Raw genomic sequence first — 18,689 nt, 5'->3', positions numbered from 1 at the left:
TAGAACATCTTGCGGTTTGGGTTTGTGTGAGGTTTTCATGGGATTTGATTCAGGTTTCTACATAGCAAAGCTTGTTTCCTTTATATCCCCATCTACTTCTTCATCCCTTAAATTATTTTGAAGCAAATTTCAGCCTTGATATCATTTCATCCATAAATACTTCATTCATTTTACTGCAGTTGAATTTATCAATCTTTTAAAAAAAAATCAAATAGCATATATTTTCCAACCATAATGGAAGCAAAGAAGAAATCAGTAAGAGAAGGACAAAAATAAAACTATTAGAAATTAAACAACACACTACTGAGCAATCCATGGGTCCAAGAGGAAGTCTCCAAAACATTTAAAAATACATAGAACTAAACTAAATTAAAAAATAACATATCACCACTAATGGGCTTCAGCTAAGGCACTGCCGAGAGGGAAATTTACAGCAGTAAATTCTTATATTAGAAAAAAGGAGAGAACTCAAATCAATAATCTAAGTTGCTACTTCAAAAAGTTAGAAAAAGAAGAGCAAAATAAAGCCAAAGCAGGCAGATGAAAGGCAATAATAAAAATAAGAGCAAAAATAAATGAAATTGAAAACAGGAATACAGAGAGAATCAATGAAACAAAAAGCTGGTTCTTCAAAAAAAAAAATCAATAAACCTCTAGCAAAACTGACATATAAAATGAGACACAAATCACCAATATTGTCAATTAAAAAAAATCATTTAGCATTATTGAGTCTTGTTTAAGAAACACTTCCTTGTAAATTCTATGATTTTCCCCTAAATCATAAGGGGGTGATGGAAAGTTCTACATCTTGATGGTTGTGGTGGTTACACAACAGTATGCATTTGTCAAAACTCATAGAACTCATAGAATTGTGTAAACTATAACTTAATAAACCTAACTTAAAGCCATCTCGAGCCGTTGGGGAAATACAAATTAGAACCACAGTAGGGCATGCCAAAAGGACAAGGGAGCTAACACAGGAGATGTTTTCCATATTTTCTTTGAGGGAACAATCTCTTCTCCACTCTCAGCCCATCTAGTCTAGGGGGCTGATCATCCCTGCCTCTGGAAGTGGGTAAATGATCCCAGGTGTGGCCAGTCAGAGCTCCGCATTCCCCTGGCTATAGTGACTGGCTTAAAGCGAGGCTCATGACCTGAGACCTGGATGAACAGCATATTCCAGTGCTGAGATGAGACATGGCCAAAGTGGAAAAGAAAATTGAAGCTCCAGGGATGTAAGCTTGGGAGCTCCTGGGAGCCAGAAGGAGGGGAGAGATTATCTGAGAATGAACCCTATTCAGAGGAAAAAAGAAAGAATGGGAGAGAGAAAGAGAGTAGGTTAGTTCTGAGAACATTGAGCTTCTAGATCCAGCTGTTTCTGAAGTCCATTATTGGACTTACCAGTTATGTGAGTTAATAAATCCCCACTTTGCTGAAGTCAGTAAGAGTTAGTCTATAACTGAAGGAGTGAGGACAACCCATCAGGCCAGCAAAATGATCAGTCAAGGGACCAATGATTGTTCTGCAGCAGACACTTTTCTAGACTCTCTGAATGATGGAATTTCAACAGGAATAAAATAACTGGCCTGCTCCTTGAGATAATGGCAACCAAATGGAGTAGGTAAGTGAGCTTTATTAAAAAGGGACATGAAACCTCTGGACCCTGCCCTTGAGGACCTCCTGGTCCACAGAGAGGGGAGATAAATAAATAAATGGCCTTTCAGGTAATAAGTCTGCTAAATCTCTAAACATTTCCTTGTTATAAATAACATATTCCACTGATTCTAACATGAGTTTTAAAATGATTTATACTGAGGGGAGGGTATAGCTCAGTGGTAGAGGGCGTGCTTTGCAGGCTCAAAGTCCTGGATTCGATCACCAGTACCTCCAGTAAAAAAAAAAAAAAAAAAAAAAAAATTAAAACAAAAGATTATACTGTGACTCAGCATTGAGGTGAAAAGGTGGCTCATAGGCACAGAGGCACTGGAGCAGAGCAGCAAATGCAAATCTGGTATCAGGGGAGAAAATAAACAATGCTAGACGAATGACTCAGTATTTTTTCTTTTTTTTTTTTTTTGCAAAATAATAACCACGAGCTTTATAGGAAATGACGCAGAAATAAATGACATGACTCAGGCTTCACACTGAGTTATTGTGAGGAAAGACAGAACGCAGGTGTGACTCAGAGAAGCTGGACTTAGTCTGAAGAAATTTCGGGAATACTACATTCACTGTATTTTGCTTATATTTTCCTTTGAATGTGTGCAAAAGCATGTAGATGACAAAAATACAGGTCTCAGTAAGTCGAAAAGAGAGCTCTTCCACACATTTAAAGTAAGAGTGATAAGCAAGCATTGTCATAGCCGAATAGGCAGTATTATTATTATTTTCTTTCTAAGCGACATGTAAAACAACGCGTCCCTTAGAATCGAATGTGCTTGGAGCACAGGAACTTTGCCAAGTGCGTATTATCCCGGGACAGGGCTCAGGAGCGTAAGGTGACACCATCAGCTGCGGAAAGCTCTGTCCGCGTGCAGATTGCACGGCATCGGGGGTGCAAGGCAGCAGAGAAGAAACGCCGGCGCGCTACTTACCGGGTCCAGGGGCTTGGACCGCGCCCAGGTCATCACCGTGGACACCAAAATAAACACCTTCCGCTTTTCGAAATGGTTGATTTCTTCGTTCAGGGCTGGAGGGCCAAAAGGCAGAGCCGTTATTTGGATCCATGCAGAACGTGTTTTCAGAATCACGTGTACTTTTAATTACCAGTGGGACCTGAAGTGACTCCTCTTTCAAAGAGCGACTTAACACCACGAAGCTTCCCCTCTGAGGTTTCACTGCCCCATCCCCAACTTTGCTCTTGGCCGGCTCCCTGCAGCCGCCTGACTCTTTTGAACCCAGCTCAAAACTTCAGCCCCTTCTTATTTCCTTGCCTTCAGCAGTGTGCTTTCACTTAAAAAAAATTTTTTTTTAAATTGAAGTAGAGTTGATTTCCAATGTTGCTAGTTTCAGGTGTACAGCAAAGTGATTCATATAAATACGTTGTATGTATCTGTTCTTTTTTAGATTCTTTTCCGCTATAGGCTATTACGAGATGCTGAGCATAGTTCCCTGTGCTAGACACTAGGTCTTGTTGGTTTGCTTTCACTTTATCCGAGGGCTAGTGTCACTAATCGCCATAGCTGACAAGGACTGGAACAATTCATGCCTTTATTGGATTCTTACCATTAGGCGCAAGACACTACTATTATCTCTGCTTTTACAGATCAGGGAAGGGAGGCACAGTTTGCCCAGAATCCTGGAGGGAAGTGGTGGGGCAGAGTCCAATCCAGGAAGCCTGGCTGCCTGGCCTGTGGTCTCCCCACTGTGCCCCATGGCCGCCCAGTGTAGAGAATGGACCCAGAGGCCCCAGCAGGGCTGGGGATGCGGGCTGCAGGCCCTAAATCAGAAGGCAAGGCCCTCTTAGGATTTCACATAAAGCAGTCCCTTCTGGCTTAAGCCTTCGTGGAAGGAAATAATCTGCCCACCCCTCCCACTCCCCCTGGCTGGGGGAGGGCAGCCCGTGCCGGAGCGTGGAGGCCTTTGGTGAGGCAGCAGGCTTGATTATGAACCATTGGTAGGGACTGGAATTGAGAACAGCGGTGGACTGGACGGGTGAGGATTTGGTTTCCAAAGGGTTTGGGTTTGTTATTTCCCAGGAGGGCCCTCCCCACGTATAAGCATTGAACCTCCTTGAATACTTTGCAGCGGCACATGATTTCACTAAAATATTTCTCATGACATAATTTTCCAGAAAACACAATCTAAAGTGAGGCCTAATTAAATTGTCGGAGGATCTAAGTGACACAGCTGTCATGGTCCAGTTTTAGTCTCACGAGCTGATGTCTTCAACAATAAGCAAAACAATAAAATACTGATATCCTGAACCCGAGAAACTCATGGATTCCAACCCTAAGTTGAGAGAGAAAGTATTACTGGATTAAGTCTGAGAACACCATGTCCGCACATTAGTTCCAAGGTGAATGCTACCTTTAGTTTCTGCATTTATTCTCTTGGCAAAAACTGCCTCTTCAGTTTAGTTTTGCTCTTCCACCCTTGCTGCTCTGCTGCGCTCCGGGCTGGCCTGCTCTGTGAATGCTCGGCACGCGCAGAGGTCTTCGCGCTGGCTTACCCTCTTCTGCTTACGATCATTCTAATGGGTCCAAGACGCTCTGCTTGTTCACAGGTGAACGAGCAGCACATTTTGTCTATATATGCAAATATTTTCTTGCATCTCCAATACTTAATTTCTTTCTCCTATTTTGCCTTCCTTTGATAGTATCTGCGGAAGGCAAAGTAGAATTCTTTTATACTAAAATTTGTGAAAATACTTTAATAAAACACTATTAAGAACTAATACATATTCGTTGTAAAAACAAAAACAGAACAGCCCCCAAATCTAAGTAAATCAGATAAGATGACAAAGTTCCCCCCACTCTTCTCTACAGCCCCACCCACTCCACGTCTGCCCACCCCCATGACTGACCAAGGGCTATACTTTCTTACAGACACAAATACTTTGTATCTCAAAAAAGGAGATAACACATTGAAAACTTTTTCACAAAATGGATAATACAATTTTCTTAATTAAAGTTCTCTATTAGAATGAAGAAGGAAACAATAAAACATACTCTACATTTTAAAGCTTATGAAAGGAAATGCAGTGTCAAAGTTTGAGAACCCATTACGTTCCCCTGAGGAGCAGTGTGTGTGGGGGAAGGAGAGGCAGGACAGGGGGTCCTATGAAGGGCTGAAGCTCATCTCCCTTAGCAAGAAGTCAGTGGTCAATGTCTAAAATTCATGATCAAGGGGGTAGGTATAGCTCAGTGGCAGAGCGCATGCTCAGCATGCACGCAGTCCTGGGTTCAATCCCCAGCACCTCCTACTGAAAAAAGAAAAACATAATCAAGGGACATTGATGCAGGTATTTTTGTGTATTAGGAACAGGTGGTGGGGGAGGGTATAGCTCAGTGGTAGAGTGCGTGCACAGAGTGTAAGAGGTCCTCACTCCAATCCCCAGTACTGCCATTAAAATAAATCATTACATAAATAAATAAACAAACCTAATTACCCCCACCCTGAAAAAAATTAAAAGGAACAGGTGGGTTAAATGAGACAGAATGGAAGAAAATGCAGGGAATTGCTGCTCTTTATTCTAAATCCTACTGTGCTTTTTAATCTTCAAAACATGTCTAGGTCTTATTTCAGAAAAAAATGAAAAGTTAAAGAGGGGGTTGGAGGATAAATTGGGAGTCTGGAATTTGCAGATATTAACTACTATATAGAAAATACATAAACAGCAAGATCCTACTGTACAGCACAGGGAACTATATTCAATACTCTGTAATAACCTATAATGAAAAAGAATGTGAAAAGGAATAGATACATATATGTATAACTGAATCACCTTGCTGTACACTAGAAATTAACACATTGTAAACCAATTATACTTCAATTTTAAAAAAGTTAAAGAAAACTGCAAGTATATAGAAAGAAATCAACTTCCAAAGACTGGCACAAAGTGAGAACTCAGTAAACATTAGGTCTGATCATTATTTTAGGTGGTGCAATTATCTTAGAAAGGGCAATTATGTGTCATCTGTAAATATTTGCAAAGGGACAAAATGTGGAAAGTAGGCTTTAAAAAGCTCTGTTCCAAAAGATGACACGTTGTTCACGTTTTTGATGTGCATCTGACTGAACGAAACTAAGGCCCAAAGTTATAAGTGAGAAAACAAACAGTCTAGGCTCCTGAGGACTCCCACACACCCACAGAGAGTACTTTTCCTTCATTATCTCTCTGAATATGGTACAGACGTTCCCGAGGCCTCATTCCATTTCTCTGAATGTAAGCCAAATTATAACTCTGCTATTGACCCTCTTTGAGGGTTGGCAATGTACTGCCTGTCTTTGTAAATAAAGTTTTATTGGAATGCAGCCCATTTATTTACATATTGTCTATAGCTGTGTCCTTGCTACAAAGGCAGAGCAGTTGGCTTGAAAAGCCAAAAATTTTTACTTTCTGGCTTTTTACAGAAAAGGTTTGCTGACCTCTGAACTAATTTGCTGACAACAAAGATATTGAAGTGTAAAAAAAATACTGAAAAGTGAGGTGCTCTGTGTCTTTTTGGCTGTCCTCCTAGTCTGGAATGATGATTCAAATAAGCTGATTAGCTCTACTTTGCTCCTGTCTTAGTAAGGAGATGAATCACAACCAAACTGCTAAACATCATCTTGTACCTTAGAGTTCATTACCTTTTTTTAAAAGCATTTTAAAAATGAAAGCATTCTCTGCAACCCCTTCCTGACCCTAGCTGTCAGGGAACATTTGCTGAATTGAAACAAATCATCACAGTTAGAAATAATTCTTGTCCTCCTGAAATCACATCCCTCTGGTGATGCCTTTCATGGGAACATGCCATTCTCTGTCCTGCATGAAAGTTTCTCCCGTGTCCCTCAGCTCTCTTGTGGACCTAGAAAAGCCTTGAGGGTATAACCTTTTTCTTATTTGTCTTTGTATTTTCCCGGTATATTCAACCCCACATTTTTAAGCAGTGCCTGTAGAATGATAAAGCTTGAATTTTGAAAGTCCATGCTTCATTTCTTTTAATGAGTAAAAATATTCTATTCTTTGGACACATAGATCAATGGAATAGAATAGTGAATCAATCTATGTGCCTGTGGTCAATTAGTCTACAGCAAAGGAGGTAAGAATATACAACAAAGAAAAGACAGTCTTTTTAATAAGTGATGCTGGGAAAACTGGACAGCTACATGTAAAAGAATGAAATTAGAACATTCTTTAACATCTTATACAAAAATAAACTCAAAATGGGTTAAAGACCTGAATGTAAAATTGGAAACAATAAAACTCCTAGAGGAAAACATAGGCAGAACATTCTTTGACATAAATCATACAATATTTTTTTTGGATCTGTCTCCAAAAGCAAAAATAAACAAATGGGACCTAATTAAACTTAAAAGTTTGCATAGCAAAGATAATCATTGATAAAACAAAAAGATAACCTACTGAATGGGAGAAAATATTTGCAGGTGATATGACAGATAAAGGGTTAATATCCAACATGTATAAAGAGCTCATACAATTCAGCATCACACACACACACACACACACACACACATAAAGCAACTAAAACACTGGGCAGAAGAACTGAATAGATGTTTATCAAAAGAGGAAATGCTGATGGCCAACAGGCACATGAAAAGATGCTCAGCATCGCTAATCACCAGGGAAATGAAAATCAAAACCACAGTGAGATACCACTTCATACCTGTCAGAATGCCTATCATCAAAAAGAACACAAATAACAAATGCTGGTGAAGATGTGGAGAAAAGGGAATCCTCATACACTGTGGTGTGCATATTGGTGCAGCCACTGTGGAAAACAGTATGGAGTTTGCTCAGAAAACTAAAAACAGAATATCATATGACCCAGCAATTCCACTCCTGGGTATACATCTGAAAAAACAAAAACACTACTTTGAAAAGATCCATGCACTTCAATGTTCACAGCAGCATTATTTACAATTGCTAAGATATGGAAGTAACCTAAGTGTCTGTCAACAGATGAACGGATAAAGAAGATGTGGAATACTACTCAGCCATAAAAAGAGTGAAATCTTGCCATTTTCAACAACATGATGGACTTGGAGGGTATTTTGCTAAGTGAAATAGGTCAGACAGAGAAGGACAAATCCTGTAGGATATCATTTATATGTGGAATCTAAAAAATACAACAAACTAGTGAATATAGCAAAAAGGAGACAGACTCACAATACAGAGAACAAACTAGTGGTTATCAGTGGGGAGAGGGAAGGGGGAAGGGGCAATATAGGGGTAGAAGATTAAAAGGTGCCAACTGTTAGGTATAAAATGGGTTACCAGGATATATTGTACAGCACAGGGAATATAGCCAGTGTTTTATAATAGCTATAAATGGAGTATAACCTTTAAAATCTGTGAGTCACTATATTGTACACCTGTAACTTATGTAATATTGTACATCAACTACCCTTCAATAAAAATTTCTATTCTTTGGAAGTGTCTATTGCTAAATTAATTACACAAGGAGGCTGTGAGACTAAGGTGGTTCTAATACCTTAGCAGCTTAGATAAGCAAACCAAAACCTAAGAACAACTAGTCACAAACAGCCAACTAGGCTCTTCCAAAGAAGGTAAACGCTTAAGCTATAGCCAATCAAAGAACTGCTTTGCTTCCGGCTTCCCTCTATAAGTGTCTTGCCCTTGGCTCCTGCTGGCGGAGTGCCTGACTGCTTCTGGTTTGGTGCTGCCCAATACAACTCGATTTTTGCTCACATAAACTCTTAAAGATTTTAATATGCCTTGATTTCTCTCTTAACGCGATCCACAGGCATATCCACGGGTCTGATTTCACTTTGCGTTCTTAGGTACGTCTCGGATCAGCTCTTCTACAGCCCTAATTTGCCTAGTGTGCCTTAGATGACTTTCAGGTACAGTAAACGGCACCAAAGTCACATCTCTGGAGATCACAGGGTGCATCTCACTGACCGGAGACTGCCCAGATGGTTTCCTCCACTTGCTGCGGGTTCTCGGTAATGTTATAGATGATAACGTCGCACTCCAGCAGGTGCATGAGAAGGTCCTCTCGAGAGATGGCCTGAAAAGAAAGCTGACAGTCATTTGTTGCAAGGGGCTAATGAAGTAACTTTACTATTTAGACAGGAATGACAATTTCCAAATTAGATGTACTGCACTGAAGGTCCCACAAGAAACATTTGCGGAGGGATATCTATTTAAAATGAAATTTTGGCTCTCTTCTGTGTGTAGTTTTCAAGTAACAAAGAAGTTTATGAAAATGGCTGGGAGCAGATGATGAAAAAATTGCATAATAATCTTAGGCACTATTTCTGCGGGCTGTTTAAACCCCGATTCAGAAGGGAAGAATTAGAACACACAGGAAGAAACTGTGTGAGGCATTTAAAACTAACTCAATCTCTATGCCAGTTTATTTGAGCAATTATATACCATGAATCACTCAGAAGTGCTGATGAGTGATGAATGTGGATTATTTCAGGAGCCTCAAGATGGGTTAATCTGTTCTTGTTTGGGATGTAAGGTAACTTATCACAATTGACAGCTGGGAATATTTTTAAATGCAGAAACTCTTGATGGTTAAAAACATCAAGTTCTTCCATTAGATGAAAGTATCTTTGGTGATCATTGTCTTTAACTAGCTATTCCTTGCTGCATGGATGCCAGCACATTTTCCGGCAGTGCCATACCGTGGGTGGCTATTAAAGACAACTGTAAAATGACCAGGATTTGCATGAGTTGTTATTCCTGCTGCCTCAAGGATCAGATATTCCCCCACAGATCCTTGACCAGTTGCATTAAAGCAGAACCTTTCAGATCAAACTTGGTCTCTTACCACACAACTTTGTTGGTGAACCAAAAAGGGAGATGACTTTCTTTAGAGGTTAACATATCCTTGTTAAATTCAACTGCACAGACCGCCAGTGTATCCAGTCTGTTCTTTAAGTCCTTTTGTGTCCAGCTGTTTTCGTGTCCTAGTGATGCTGTAACTAAGTTCCAAAAACCAAGTGACTTAAACAGCAGAAAAGTGTGTCTCACGGTTCTGGAGGTTAAAAGCCCACGATCCAGGTGTGGGCAGGGCTAGTTCCTTCTGAATGCTGTCAGGGAGCTTCCGCTCAATGGCTCTTTCCCAGCTTCTGGTGGTTCACTGACCACCTCTGGCATTTCCTGGCTTGTAGAAGCATCACCCATATCCCTGCCTTCATCTTCACATGACCTGCTCCCTGTACCTGTGTCTGTGTTCAAATTTTCCCTTTTTATAAGGACCTCAGGCTTATTGGATTAGGAGTCCACCCAAATGAATTCCTTTGAACTTGATTTCCTCTGTGAAGACCCTATGTTCAAATATGACTCAGCCATTCATAAGAATGAAATAATACCATTTGCAGCAACATGGATGGACTTAGAGATGATCACACAAGGTGAAGTAAGTCAGAGAGAGACAAATATCATATGATATCACTTATGTGTGGAATCTGAAATAGGACACAAGTGAACTTATTTACAAAACAGAAATACACTTGCAGACATAGAAAACAAATTTGTGGTTACCAAAGAGAGAAGGGCGAGAGGCAGGGGTAAACTAGGAGTTTGGGATTAGCATGTACAAACTACTATATATAAAATAGATAAACAACAAGGTCTTACTATACTATACTCAATATCCTGTAATAAACCACAATAGAAAAGAATATGAAAAAGAATATGTATATATATGTATAATTGAATCACTTTGCTGTACACCAAAAACAAACACCATATAGTAAATCAACAATACCTCAAAAAAAAAAAAAAAAAGATCCTATGTTCAAATAAGCTTTCGTTCTGAGGTACTGGAGGTTAGGACTTCAACATGTCTTGGACACAATTCAACCCATATTATCAATTGGATTTATTTTCTGGGCTATTCATACGAGAGGGAAGACCCTCTGAAAATGCTGATGCAAACGTTGATTGTCACCTTGTCAGCAACATGACGATGTGAGAGGAAGTCACTCCCCTGGTACAGCCAGGACTCACCTAGACTCAGCAATGACACGAAGAGAAAGGAGGAACACTGGGGGATGGGGAGAAATCAAAGACGCTTGTTCCTATGCAGGGCATTCCAGGTCTCTTTCAAGAGACAGAAGATGAAGCCTCTCTGATTCTGGCCTGTGAAACCATGTGAGCACGGTGTCCAGAGGAAAATATGCACACTTGTTAATCATAGTTGGACTGATTTAGAAAGAAATAGGCGTGTTTTCAAGAGAATGGTCATCCTGACCGCATACTCAGTGATCATGTTCATGCATTCCTTTGTTTATCCAACAAATATTTGTGGGCCCTGATTTTGACCCCAACGAGAGAGAGACAAAAATGACTACTACATGATTACTGATTCTACAGAGGTGTGTGTGTGTGTGGGTGGGGTGTGTGTGTGTGTCATTGGGAACTTTTAGCAAATAACTATGGTCTAACATGTACAAGGACACAACTAAGCATGTATGAAGACTGCACAAATTAGAAAAAGGTAACCTGCTCTGGGTGGGAAAATTGTAAGGCACCCACTCTGGGGCACACTGTAGCCAGCAGAACACATCACTTTTCAGTCCCTAGTCATGCCCATAGCTGGGCATCCTTGTGCAGTGCACAACCTGCACAGCCTTACACAGCAGCTCCCAATGTGGAAAGGGCTATCACGGAGGTAACTCTGAGGTTTGATGAGCCAGGAGAAATACATGATTCTGGCTTATAGGAGTTGATATTTGAGTTGGGCTGGAAGGGTGAGTACAAGGTCACTCAGCAGAGCCTGGGAAGTTCGGGGAATAGCAGGCCATTTGCTGAGCCAGGCAGAAGCACCTTTTACAACCTGGACCAGCCTGTTTTCCAGAGGACCTTAGGGGGCCTTGATCTGTGTGGTAGAGAAGAGTTTGAAGCTGCATTTGCCTGGCTCTGTAGGTGAGACTGAGAACTCACAATTGTCCTTTCCAGGCAGTTCTGGATGCTCTGTGTGCCCACCTCTGTCATCATGGATGGAGCCGCTAGTTTACATCACAGAGTCCCCCCTAGGCTGTAAGCAATGGGTGCATCCGTGGCTCTTTAAAGTGCTCGATACACATTCACTGAATCAAATTCAGGTATAAATAATGATCAGTGATGTAGATCTGAACCAAAGCGAATAGCTAGGAGAATGGAAAGGAGGCATTCTTTAGCAAGCTAGTAAAGAGACCGGTTGAGGATTCCATGACTGAGAGGACACAGGAGGTGACAGTGCCCACTAAAGAATGTCACTCACCATCCAGCTCTGCAAGGATTAGGTCATTAGCCACTGCAACAGCCCACCTCTGACACTCCCTGAAAGGAACTCAGGGTGGGGATCAGGAATGAGGCACTCTGTACTCTGGGGAAAACTGGCAGAACAGGACTTCACACAGCTATTTTAGGAGAAATTTTTAGGAACCTGATTTCTTGCATCTTCTCATACCTAGAAAAGCAGTAAGATCATTAATGGAGACATCTGTTCCTTGTGAATAGCAGTGACCTTTTACTGGGACGTGTGCTTGGTTTTGTGTACCCCCTTAACCAAAAATCACATATATACTTACCTGCCCCTCTGCCTCTTTGGAGCAGTTCCTCAGAGCGCTCCGAGAGGCTGTCTCCCAGGCTGTAGTCCTCAGTAAGCCCCTAATAAGATGGAACTCACAGCTCTTAAATTATGTGTTTTGTTTTGTTTTCCAGTTCACAGTCGGGAGTCAAGAGCCCACAGCAATACCAGGGTTTCAGCTCTGATGGGGACAAGTGCATGGTGAATGCTATAAAGGACACCCTTAGTTGTCGAGAAATGTCTATTTCGTCTTCCTCTTTCCCAGCAGAACCGCACTTAGCCCATGGGGGGTTAACTCATCCTCTAGTTCAAGGGATGGGCCTTACTGATCTCAGGGTGAGTGACTGGTTCAGGAATGGACAAGTGACTCATTTCAAGGCAGTGAGATTCAAGGAGATACTTGTGGGGTGCTGCTGGAACACTCATCCTCCTTTCTCTGTAAGAGCCTTTCTCTTCATCAGGTTGTGGCTGTGTATGTGTACAAATGCCTGGACTGTTGCAGTCTTGCTGCCAGCCTGAGGATGAAGTAACCCTCAGAGGAAGATGGAACCCAGGAAAGGGCAGGAAAAGGGACTGCAGCCCCTGGATCCCTGGATCATGCCAGGCCTGAAGCAGGTTCTTCCTTGAGATCACCAGCCACATAAGCTGATGAATTAACCTGATTTGCATTGCCTTTTTTTTTTTTCTATTACTTGCAGCTCAAAACAGCCCAAACTGATACAGACAGCAAGGCCCTTAATAAAAATTAGGAATACAAAGGGCTGAGTGTAATAAAGTTAATTTGGGGTATGCTGATGTAGAAATGATGCAGGAAATCTGGGGGAGAGGGCTAGGAAGCATTTGGATTTGCCGGTCAGTCCACAGGGCTGGGGAGGGATCTGAAAGGCACTGGCCTGTATGGGAGCTGAAGCTATAGGGCTGGATACTATTTAAGAAGGATGCCTAACAGGAAACTGTATTCATTATCTTATAATAACCTATAATGAAAAAGAATCTGAAAAAGAATATATATATATATGTATATGTATAACGGAGTCACTTTGCTGTACCTGAAACGAACACAACATTGTAAATTAACTATACTCAATTTAAAAAAAGAAGTAAAAAAAAAAAAAGGATGCCTATTGGGAGAGAGGGGGAAGCCGAGGGGGAAACTTCATTTAAAGGATGGAAAGAAGAAAAGGAGTTAGTGAAAGAGCCCAGGAAGGAGTGCTTGGATGCATAAGGGAAGTGAGAGGTCATGCGACGGCTGCAGATGCAGGAAGGAGAGTTTCTCCTGGGAAGCAGGGGGCTGGGTAAGCCAGGCCCTGGGGAATTAGGAGCTCACTGGTGATAATGGCCTGGGCACTGCTTGTGAAGGGGTGGGGACTGGAGAGTGCAGGAGTGAAGCCTGCAAATGTGGCTGAGCCCTCTCTCAAGTTTAGTGGTGGCAGGCGCCCGGGGGCAGAGAAAGAGGCGGGGGGGGGGGGGCAAATTAAGTGTGTGTGTGTGTGTGTATGTGTGTGTGTGCGTGTGCGCTGTGTGGTGCTGTGGTTTTTTGTTTGCTTTTTTTTCATTGGGAAAGATTTGAGCATACGAATAGGTGGAAAGAGAAAAGCCAGTGTCGAGCGAAGACCCAGAAGAGGGTGAAAGGGGGTAAGTGGTGAAGAAAGCTCCCAGAGATGGTGGGAGGGGGCTGAAGCCCTCATCCACGAATGCTGATTGAGGGCCACTGCTGCCAGTCTCGCATAGGCATGAGAAAAAGTGGGGTGCAGTCTCTACTGTCTACAATCAATGTGACCCACAATAGACAGATATTAACAATAGAGTGGGGAAAGTGTTAGGATCTAGGCAGGTCAGAATCTAAACTGGGAGTAGGGAATCATGGAGGGCTTCCTAGAGGAGATGACATCCTGAGTTAAATCTTGAAGGATGAATAGGGCTGACTGGGGGAGAGAAGAGAAAGGCTGTTGCAGGGTAGAGCGTGGGCAAAGCTGTCTCTTAGGGTCTGGAGAGTAGCAGTTATGGTGATGGGAGGTATTAGACTGGGACAGCCGCCCCTCTTGGCAGTATTTAAATGTCTCAGGATGAAGATTGTGTAGAATGTGTCTTGTGAAGGAAGCACTGTTTCTCAATAAGACAGCAATATAATAATGGTATGTCATTCCCGAGTGGTAAATCAAAGGACATTTCTCTTTCACTGACGCCGCCGGCCGTGGTCCAGAGTCATGTCTGTGTAAAGCGGGGCAGAACATGTTTGAAACACAGGGTAGAGAATTTTGTGAGTCTGAAAGTCCAAATGAGATCTATACTTTCTAAGAGTAAATCATTTAGGTTCTTTGCTGCAGGCAAGCCTTTAAAGAGGAGGCCATGGTGGTTAATCTCCATCACAGGCGGACGACGCCCACCGTTCCCTTCCCCACCCCGTCGCGATTGGCAGAAGAGACGAGGTGAGAAGCAAAGACTCATGAACACATTGTAAGGACATCGCAGCCAAAGGTGGCTCTTGCCTTGGTCTCCTCTTAGCAGCACCCCTGGACTTACACGGTACGTCTCCACTGCAAAGTCGGGCTGGGGGGTTTCAGGCGTGGAAAGCGTGCCCACGATCTGAAACGTGCCTTCCTTCAGTTTGGTGGAGGAGGCTTCCGGCATCGCCGATTTATTTTCCTCTTCCTCTTCCTCCTCTTCGGTAATTTCTTCCAGTGAAGCCCCGACGACACAGTTGGAAAGAAACTGCAAGACAACAGAAATTTCCCAAATACTAAGCACAACTTAGAGGAAGGACACTCAATGAATGATGATTCTATAAACTGACCTTTACTGAAAGCTTGCTAGCGGCGCCGCTCAGCAGAGCTAGTGTTTTGTACACTGGTGTCTCCTCGAAGTGGGTTTAATTCCCACGACAGCCCAGTGAAGTGGGTACTGTTAGCATTTCTCATTTTATAGGCAAGGCACTCAGTCTCAGCTTAAAGAACTCATTAAGGGTATCATCCTGCCCTCGCACTAGGCAGAGCTGGGCTATCTTGTTCGTGACGTTATGTTGCGGAAAAATGTGTTACAACTCAGTGTTATAGCTCCATGTTACAGCTCAGTGGTGACAGCAACCTGGATCCTCGCGAGAGACCAAACAGCACTCGGAGAGTTGGAGAACTCAGGTTTACTACGCCAGCGGGCCCAGAGGAGTTAACACCCAAGCTGTGGACCCCGTCTGTAGGTTTACACAGGCTTTTATAGGCAGCCAGTTCACACTTTGCAACATTATATGCAAATAAGGTATAACAAAAGTTGACTAATTCTCAACAAGCTTTGTAGAAATGGACCAATCAGGAGGGAGAGAAATAACCAATCAGGAGTGATCTCCATGCAAATGAAGTACTACAAATGGATCAATCAGGAGTGAGCTCAGGGAACCAATAGAATTTTAGGGGTAAGTTCCACTTTCCTAGAAGTAAGCGGTTTCAGAGGCAAATAATGAGATAAAGCCGCTGGACCAGGGAACTGGATGGTGCTGGCAGGAGAGTAGTGGCCCTGCCTGGGGGGTCCTGCCAGTCTTTTTTATGGGGCTTCCCACCTCAGTTTGTTTTGTCCAGCAGAAATGTAGAAACGTAATGTGATCCACTCATGTGACTTAAATTTACTGGGAGCCACATCAACAAAAGTGAAAAGAAACAGGTGAAGTTAATTTAGATAATGCTTTTCTTTAACCTAATATATTCAAAATATTATCAATTTAACATGTCATCAATATAGACATTATTGAGATATTTTATATTCTTTTTTCCCCATAGTGTTTGAAATTTGACGTGCATTTTACACTTACAGCACATCTCCATTTGGATTACACATATTTCAACATTCAATAGCCAATAATGAAATAGAATGAGGTTGACAAAGTTTCTTTTCTTCTTTTACAAAAGCTATCTTTGTGAGTGGCTTATGCAGTGACAAAGTTTCATATATATCAAGTGTATGTATATATGCATAGAAATAAATAATAATTTTAATTTATATATTAAATATATAATTTAGAGATTCAACTTAGGTAAATAATCGTGATGATATCACACCTTGGGAGTAAAAACATAAAACCAATCAAACAAAAAGTCCTATCCTCATTTTTTTGATGAAAAACAGTCCAAGTTAGTAGGCAAGGTGTCAGGTTCAACCTCTTATTGTAATATATTTTTCCCAAGTATGCCATATATATTTTCATTTGTCTCTCAAACACATTCAATTTTATGATCCCATTTCACAATCGAGTAATAAGTAGCAGTAAATAATTTGCCCAAGATTGCTTGGGTAGAGAGAGGTAAGGTTGGAACTTCTGATATAATACCCAAGGCTGCAGAGGCCACTTACTACTCCTTCCCAGGGACCTCGGGGAGAAGGGGGTGGGGTGGCATTGCCCAACTGTGCCATAAGCCTGAGGATAACATACATGGTTTCCATGTTTTTTAGATGCTTTATATTCCTACTCCCCTTTGCTTAGTGCAGATAACAGCAATTACTTGGATTTTCAGAAAGTAAGGTCCTGGTTAGTTAAGGGATAACTGGAAAATTCTCTGATACACTTTTGAAAAAAACCTCTACAAATGAAAAAGTTTTATTGTAAAAATCTTATGTTGTAAAAAATAATCAGAGATCGAAAGGAGGTCAAGTAAAAAGTTAAATTCTCTTTCCTCCCTCCCTCCTAATCTCAATCATGTCCTCTCCCTTTTTAAGTCATCCAATGGCTTTCACTGGATTTAGAACCTAAACCAAATTCCTGACCAAAGCCCTGCAGTATCTGGGCCTTTGTATTTGACTCTGATTTTTAAATTTACCTAATAAATACCGGTGGAGTGCTGACCAGGTGTCAGGCACTGTTTAGTTGCTGCGGGGAACCATGTTTCTGGGTCGTGATTTAACCACTGAACTTATTTGTCAGTTACCTGTTCATGGGCCCTTTCATAAAATATATTAAAAATTGTATGACTGTATTTCAATAACAACACACAATCTTTGACTTTAAAATTTAATTTGCCTTCTTCTGATTTTAAAATAAATTTAAACATTTTTGTCTTTTGGGTCCTGGGCACGATGCCTGCTGGCGGCCCTGGAGCCCCTGGTTCACTGCATCCTGGCCGCTCTGTCCTCCGCAACCTGACTCCCACCTCAGAACCTTTTCCCCTGCCGTGCCTTCTGGGAACTAGTTCCTCCGGCCGGTTCCTCTTCCTGTGTACGTAGGATTAAATGTCACCTTTCAAAAGACCCCTTCCATGCAACTCTATTTAAAGCAACTGCTCTCTACCACCAGTCAACATCTGCTATTCTCTTTCCTTTGGAATACTTGCCACATATTGAAGTATCTTGCTTATTCTAAAAATTATTTGTTGGCTGTCTCCTTCCAGAAAGGCAGGGTCCTCAACTGCAGCAACATTTTTTTGGTCTTATTTACTGTGCCTGCCTTTTAGTAGGAGGGCATGAATGAGTGAATCCCAAACTCCAGAGATAACAGTTAAGTGTCTTGTGGATCCTTGGAGACGGTTTGTGTATTTAGATTAGTCTGTCTGTCTGTTTACCTACCTATCTATCTATCTACCTACCTACCTACCTACCTACCTATCTATCTAGTGATCTATCTTCTCTATATTTGTATCTATCTTTTTGAAAGACACAAATAAGTTCATACCACTCCTGGCTTTTTAATGCTTTGTTATTGCATTTAGTTTTGTTTGTGTCCTTGTCCCTTCTTTCTCCACTTTCCTGGTAATGTGGAAGATATAGCATGTGTTTTTCACCCCTTCTAGTAGGTATATATAATATATAATTATATACTATTTACATATAGATATATATGAAATGATATATATACTATCACATATGATATATATATATACTATCACATATATTGTTTAGCATATGTAATGATATGCTACATTTACAATATACTATTTGTACATATAAATTATATATATTTTTTGACCAATCAACTGTAGATGGTGTAGTGGGTTGAATAGTGGGCATGTGTGACTGTATTTGGAAGTAGGGTCTTTGCAGATGTAATCAGGTTAAAATGAAATCACAGTGGATTAGAGTAGGCTGTAATCCAGTGACTGGGGTCATAAGAAGTGGGAAATTTGGACACAGAGATGCTTAGGGGAGAACACCATGTGAAGACAGAGGCAGAGACTGGAGTGGAGTGATGAGCCTAGCCAAAGGATGCCTAGAATTGCCCACCAGAAGCTAGGAGAGAGGGCTGTAACAGACTCTTCTCTAGAGCCTCCAGTAGGAACCAACCCTACTGACACCTTGATTTCGAACTTTTGGCCTCTAGAACTGGAGAGAATAAATTTTGTTGTTTTAAGCTACCCAGTTTGTGGTAATTTGTTACTGCAGCCCTAGGGAGACTATACAGATGATATGCACTGTAGCCCCATCTTATTTTAGGCAGCTTGTGTTGTCTGAAAGTGTGATCAGTAGCCTCACAGAAGTCTATCCAAGGTGAGGTTA

At 41.5% G+C, this 18,689-nt stretch overlaps 1 protein-coding gene across 1 annotated transcript in view; it reads right to left on the bottom strand.

Moving 5' to 3' along the window:
- The window catches only part of AK7 (adenylate kinase 7), a 66,745-nt gene that overhangs the window by 47,165 nt on the left and 891 nt on the right, over window positions 1-18,689 (bottom strand). The window contains exons 2-4 of the mRNA XM_014558813.2: window positions 14,742-14,930; window positions 8,591-8,699; window positions 2,595-2,689 (exon numbers count right to left, since the gene is read on the bottom strand). Of these exons, the coding sequence (XP_014414299.2) occupies window positions 2,595-2,689; window positions 8,591-8,699; window positions 14,742-14,930 (393 nt within the window). The remainder of the gene's footprint in view (window positions 1-2,594; window positions 2,690-8,590; window positions 8,700-14,741; window positions 14,931-18,689) is intronic.

Source organism: Camelus ferus, chromosome 6 (genome assembly GCF_009834535.1).
Source record: "Camelus ferus isolate YT-003-E chromosome 6, BCGSAC_Cfer_1.0, whole genome shotgun sequence".
Lineage (NCBI taxonomy): Eukaryota > Metazoa > Chordata > Mammalia > Artiodactyla > Camelidae > Camelus > Camelus ferus.
The sequence above is the reverse complement of the archived record's forward strand: the minus strand, read 5'-3'. Positions and strand labels throughout refer to the sequence as shown.